Here is a 6,473-nt window from a genome sequence, read left to right as displayed (position 1 = left end):
AGGGCTTGTAAGTAAGCATTTCACGGCAAGGTCTACAGATTCGGCGCTTGTGACAAATAAAATCTAACTTTATTTGAGGGTAGGGCTCGCGAGTGATGCAACGGTTTAAGGCACTGCATCTCAGTGCTAAAGGCGTCACTACAGACCCTGGTATGATTACAGGCTGTATCACAACTGTCCGTGATTGAGAGTCCCATAGGGTGGCGCACAATTGGCCTGTGTCGTACGGTTAGGGTTTGGCCGGGGTAGGCATTCATTGTAAATAAGAATTTGTTCTTAACTGACTTGTTTAGTAAAATAAAAAGTAGGACTGGTGCCTAGAGAATGAATAAAAGTCTCTACTGGTCAAAAGGCTGTACTAGCATCGATAGTGCCATTGAGGGTTTCTACCATTTTAACCTTAATTGGCTGATCCCTCATGGTGACCCTTTTGGGAGTCATGTCCAACCGGGTCATCAGGAGGGATCAGTCAATCGGGAAGAAAATGTACTAATTCAAAATGGAGATTGCCTCAATGGCGCTGCCCATGCGGTCACAGCCGCTATAATGGCACAGATACAAAGATGAGTCCTCTATCCATCTCTATGGATGGGTGTTAAATATCCCCCTTGCATTGACACATGCTCAGCTGTTCGGTAAGGGCAAACTGTCCAGCCAGAGAGTCACTCAGCAGCATAGACACACACGAGGACACTCGCGTGCGCGCGCACGCACACACTCCAGAAGGAAACCGCCCCAGAAACTCCATCTCCCCATTGTGGGCTACACACACATCTGGCCTCGGAAACCTCAAACCCTCCAATTACAGGGAGGAAACTCCAAGAATCCTCCACCCTGTCATCATCTGATTGGCTGGGGTCATTACCTAAGCAAACTGGGTAATCAAACACAAACCAGAGAAAAGATCCAAACCCTCCTAAAACACAAGGCCAACTATGGGACAGAAACTCTTCATCTAAAACCAGCCTGCCTGGGGTTTTGTATGAAACCAAAATGAGAGGGAGCATTCTGCTGAGAGACAGTTGAGCTCTCAGTATCATGTCTTTCACTGTATAAGCTCTCCAACAAGGCTTCCTTTCAAGTTCAAGTTTATTGTAACTCATCTTTACTTAACAGGTATGATAGATGATGTTACAGGGGTTCTTGCCTCACCTCACTCAACAGCAGTGTGTGTATGGTAAGTCAATTAATTATCTTGTCCAATGCAGTGTTTGAGAAATACAACACCTCTCTCTCGTGATTGAATGTCACAACAGCAGACCATCACATACTGCCAGATAGACCAGCCTGTTGCATCAGTGTGAAGTCTGCACCCATTTTGTCAAGAGATTACAGACCATAACAGAGGTTAAGAGCAGACGTCAGCAAATTTGGTTTATTATGTGAAATAAATAACACAAAGAAACAAGGTAATAATCAAATAAAATGGTCTATTAAACTACAAAATGTGGGAGTGTATAACCTGTTTGTATTTAAATCACAGCAAGCAAATCTTCTTTTGGGGGGGAATACCATTTGCATTTGAAAGATCCGTACTAAAAATAAAAGAACATACACTATCTATAGTTGTAGTTGGATCAGACTTATAAAAAAAACACATTTCAACAAAGACAAGAACCAAAGCAGTGCTACTGGGCCAGACGATGAGTCCAAATAGACTACAGTGGCTTCCTTACCTCCTCGCCTTCACCTGGCCAGGTATTTTAAGTCAGTTTAGATGAAGGAAAGGAGACAAGGTAACCTCTCCAGAAGTTCCTCAGTGACCTGGGGGACCCATCCATCCCACAGTGAATCTACAGCCTCATCCTCCTAGCCAAGCCCCCAAAGCAGCTGCTCACTAATCAGGAGTCTCCAGTCATTATGGAAACAAACTCCTCCTGGTTTACTGGGAGAAAGAGAGAGAAAACTTTGTTTTGAACATCACTTTTACATTTTAGATTGAAGGTTATTAAGCTGAATGTGTGTGAGTGTGTGTTAGCGAGTGAGTGTGTGTGCGCATGTATGCCATGTCTGCTCCCTGTGTGTACTCACTCTCTCCGTCTCCGTCTGTATCAAACTCATCGATCATGCTGCGCAGCTCCTCATCTGTGATGCTCTCTCCAAGCTCTCTGGCCACACGTCTCAGGTTCCTCATGCTGATCCTCCCTGAGTCGTCATCATCAAACAGCTTAAAGGCCTTCAGGATCTCCTCCTTAGGGTCCCGCTGTAGCATACGGTCTGTCACTGAGACAAATAACATGGATAAACACAGAGGGTTAAATTCAGTGAATCGAGTTGACATGATCCCTTACATTACAGAGAAGCATGTCTACTCTACATATCATATTTTGTCCAATCAGAGATCATTCAGGGTCCCTACCTCTTCCACATGGGTACAGTAGACAGGGAAAAGGTAAGGGGGGGTTATGAGGGGGAATACAGGAGGAGTAGAAAGTGTGCAGCATTAATAAAGGCACACACCAACAAAGGGAATGTACACTAATATCAGGCATGGAACTATTCCAATAGTGTGTAATTATACAACATGAAATTAAACACAGCAGGAACTTACCGACTTCATTAAAGTCATCAAAAGTTATTTTGCCATTGCCTTCTCTGTTGTAATCTTTTAGTATCTTCAGCACATCCACTTTCTTCACCTCAAAACCCAGAGCTCTCATTGCCACCTTTGGGTGAGAGAGAGGAAGAGAGTTAAGAATTATACTTTTCCTGTCATATTAGACAGCAGACGGACACCAGAATACTAGTACATTTATAAGGTAACTTGTAGGTAGACGTTTACCTTGAGTTCATGGTAATCTATCTCTTTGTCTTTGTCTGTGTCAAACAGCTCAAACGCCTCTTTGATTTCAAGCTTTTGCTCCTCAGTCAACTCTCTCCTCTTCTTCCGCTTGGTTTTATCCACTGCCAGCTCAGTCCTGAACGTCAGAGTCAGGTGTTGTGTCAAAACAAAGAAATAGCATAGATTGACTATATAGACACGATGAGTTAGTCGATTAATCACTTAGTCACATGTACATATTACCTCAATTATCTGGACTAACCGGTGCCCCCGCACATTGACTCTGTATCGGTACCCCCTGTACAGTATATAGCCTTGCTATAGTTAGCTAGCTAACTATCAAAAATAAAAATATCTTGAGTTGTAACCTAACGTAGCCAGGGTGAAAGAAGACTGTGTCAAATATAACGCTAGCTAGATATGCTCACTAACTCGCAACCATTGGCAACAAGGAATATCGCTGGTTGGTGCTAGTTTGTTTCAAAGTTCTTGCTAGGTAGTGATCTAATCGTTTAAATACTGTGCTCGAATAATAATCAAAATACCTTAAAGACAGACTCATCATTCAAGTTGTGCTATGTAGACCTAAAATGTCAAGAGAATCCGACAAAAACGTGAACCGGTAACAGGCAAAATCCAGCTTCCAAAATCACAACAAACCATCTTGTAGCAAATCCGTTAGTCCGCGCCTGTTTCGTTGATTCCCATTGGTTGCTACATCATTGTTCCGCTTCAAAGTCACTTTTGATTCGACAAATGAAATATCGCGGTGCAGCACATTTTCCTCCCGAAAAGACGTCCCGAAGTGCTTGTTACACTCTCTGCCCAGTAGAGGGTGATGCATGTCCATATTGACAAGAGGCAGAGACCAGTGATGGAAAATACTCATGCATGAGATCTGTTTCACAGTCTTTAGACCCAAGTGAAGCAGGAGGAATGGTAGACCTACACGTGAGCTATCTTGTGCCTGTTACTGGTTGTTCACGTTTGCGATGACAAGACAACAGATGACGCCTCGGGTAGCGTAGTGGTTAGTTAGAGTGTTCGGCCAGTAACCTGAAAGGTTGCTGGATTGAATTCCGAGTTGACAAGGTAAAAATATGTCAATCTGCCCCTGAACAAGGCAGTTGACCCGCTGTTCCATTAGGCAGTCATTGTAAATACGAATTTGTTCTTAACTGACTTGCCTAGTTAAATAAAGGTATATATATATATACTACAAAACCATGGTGCTTACCTATGGAACAGCAAGATGAACCGCCCCTCCCTACCTTCAGGCTATGCTAAAACCCTACACCCCAACCCGAGCACTCCGTTCTGTCACCTCGGGTCCCACCCCTACAAGGAAGCCTGATCTCACTCAGCCCAGTCCAAGCTCGTCTCTGTCCTGGCACCCCAATGGTGGACCCAGCTTCCCCCTGAAGCTAGGACATCAGAGTCCCTGCCCATCTTCCGAAAACATCTGAAACCCTACCTCTTCAAACATTATCTTACATAATCTTCCTCCTCACCTCGACCCCCCCCCCCCCTTCTAGATCTGACTCTACTGGTGGCTACGTTATTGAGGAAAATGTTCTTTCTGTGCCTGTGATATGTGGTTGTCCCACCTAGCTATCTCAAGATGAATGTACTAACTGTAAGTCACTCTGAATAAGAGTGTCTGCTAAATGACTCAAATGTCAAATATAAAATGCAGTAGTAGTAGTTGTAGTCATAGTAATAGTAGTCATAGTAGTAGTAGAGGCCATTATTAGTAATTATGTAACAATCGTAGTAGACTACTAGGCCATATCAGGAAAGTGTAGCTTTTGTTTCACTTTTATCTCAGTGTTAATTCTCAATTGAGCTACACAGGTCTTTCCACCAATTCGGTTCGATTTCACAACATTTTTACATTCTTTCATAAAGAGCACATGTTCCACATTTTCCCATCTCAAGAGTAAAACAAATAAAATACTTCTATAGTAATTACCTTAAGTGCCAAATAAAGTAACAGGGTTGACCGTAACAGGGTTGATAATTTCATCTTAAATTAGCCATATATCTCCATATGACAGGGAGAATGGAAGCTTTTTGTGTGCAACATAGAGGGGAAATTGAATGCAAGCTTCACCAAAAAAAGTTACATGATCAAAACATTTCTAGCCTGTCTATCTACTATGTGTTGTACTTGACCCTCTCAGTTTTCCACCACAAAACTCCAGAAAATGGCCAAAAATAGTAGAACCAGCCCATCTGCTTTTACACTATCAAATCAAATCAAATGTATTTATATAGCCCTTCGTACATCAGCTGATATCTCAAAGTGCTGTACAGAAACCCAGCCTAAAACCCCAAACAGCAAGCAATGCAGGTGTAGATACACGATGGCTAAGAAAAACTCCCTAGAAAGGCCAAAACCTAGGAAGAAACCTTTTTATTTTTAATTTCACCTTTATTTAACCAGGTAGGCAAGTTGAGAACAAGTTCTCATTTACAATTGCGACCTGGCCAAGATAAAGCAAAGCAGTTCGACAGATACAACGACACAGAGTTACACATGGAGTAAAACAAACATACAGTCAATAATACAGTATAAACAAGTCTATATACAATGTGAGCAAATTAGGTGAGAAGGGAGGTAAAGGCAAAAAAGGCCATGGTGGCAAAGTAAATACAATATAGCAAGTAAAACACTGGAATGGTAGTTTTGCAATGGAAGAATGTGCAAAATAGAAATAAAAATAATGGGGTGCAAAGGAGCAAAATAAATGAAATACAGTTGGGAAAGAGGTAGTTGTTTGGGCTAAATTATAGGTGGGCTATGTACAGGTGCAGTAATCTGTAAGATGCTCTGACAGTTGGTGCTTAAAGCTAGTGAGGGAGATAAGTGTTTCCCGTTTCAGAGATTTTTGTAGTTCGTTCCAGTCATTGGCAGCAGAGAACTGGAAGGAGAGGCGGCCAAAGAAAGAATTGGTTTTGGGGGTGACTAGAGAGATATACCTGCTGGTGCGTGTGCTACAGGTGGGAGATGCTATGATGACCAGCGAGCTGAGATAAGGGGGGACTTTAGCGAGCAGGGTCTTGTAGATGACATGGAGCCAGTGGGTTTGGCGACGAGTATGAAGCGAGGGCCAGCCAACGAGAGCGTACAGGTCGCAATGGTGGGTAGTATATGGGGCTTTGGTGACAAAACGGATTGCACTGTGATAGACTGCATCCAATTTGTTGAGTAGGGTATTGGAGGCTATTTTGTAAATGACATCGCCAAAGTCGAGGATTGGTAGGATGGTCAGTTTTACAAGGGTATGTTTGGCAGCATGAGTGAAGGATGCTTTGTTGCGAAATAGGAAGCCAATTCTAGATTTAACTTTGGATTGGAGATGTTTGATATGGGTCTGGAAGGAGAGTTTACAGTCTAACCAGACACCTAAGTATTTGTAGTTGTCCACGTATTCTAAGTCAGAGCCGTCCAGAGTAGTGATGTTGGACAGGCGGGTAGGTGCAGGTAGCGATCGGTTGAAGAGCATGCATTTAGTTTTACTTGTATTGAAGAGCAATTGGAGGCCACGGAAGGCGAGTTGTATGGCATTGAAGCTTGCCTGGAGGGTTGTTAACACAGTGTCCAAAGAAGGGCCGGAAGTATACAGAATGGTGTCGTCTGCGTAGAGGTGGATCAGGGACTCACCAGCAGCAAGAGCGACCTCATTGA

At 43.0% G+C, this 6,473-nt stretch overlaps 1 protein-coding gene across 1 annotated transcript; it reads right to left on the bottom strand.

The window, feature by feature from the left end:
- Nucleotides 1-1,348: 1,348 nt before the first annotated feature.
- LOC118373128 (centrin-3-like) lies at nucleotides 1,349-3,493 on the bottom strand. The gene is made up of 5 exons (XM_035759194.2): nucleotides 3,328-3,493; nucleotides 2,783-2,918; nucleotides 2,552-2,666; nucleotides 2,032-2,223; nucleotides 1,349-1,885 (listed from the first exon to the last, which is right to left on the bottom strand). The coding sequence occupies exons 1-5, from the start codon at nucleotides 3,345-3,347 to the stop codon at nucleotides 1,842-1,844; spliced, it is 507 nt and encodes a 168-aa protein (XP_035615087.1). The 5' UTR covers nucleotides 3,348-3,493; the 3' UTR covers nucleotides 1,349-1,841.
- Between the last annotated feature and the right edge of the window lie 2,980 nt (nucleotides 3,494-6,473).

The sequence above is a fragment of the Oncorhynchus keta genome, chromosome 9 (genome assembly GCF_023373465.1).
Source record: "Oncorhynchus keta strain PuntledgeMale-10-30-2019 chromosome 9, Oket_V2, whole genome shotgun sequence".
Lineage (NCBI taxonomy): Eukaryota > Metazoa > Chordata > Actinopteri > Salmoniformes > Salmonidae > Oncorhynchus > Oncorhynchus keta.
The sequence above is the reverse complement of the archived record's forward strand: the minus strand, read 5'-3'. Positions and strand labels throughout refer to the sequence as shown.

What these genes read in the sequence shown, in the direction of transcription:
- LOC118373128 (XM_035759194.2), bottom strand. Translation starts at nt 3,347, where the DNA reads ATGATGAGTCTGTCTTTAAG. An exon ending in ATGATGAGTCTGTCTTTAAG is followed by an intron (nt 2,919 to 3,327) that starts GTATTTTGATTA and finishes TCTGACGTTCAG; the next exon opens with GACTGAGCTGGCAGTGGATA. An exon ending in TGATGACTTTAATGAAGTCG is followed by an intron (nt 2,224 to 2,551) that starts GTAAGTTCCTGC and finishes TATTTGTCTCAG; the next exon opens with TGACAGACCGTATGCTACAG.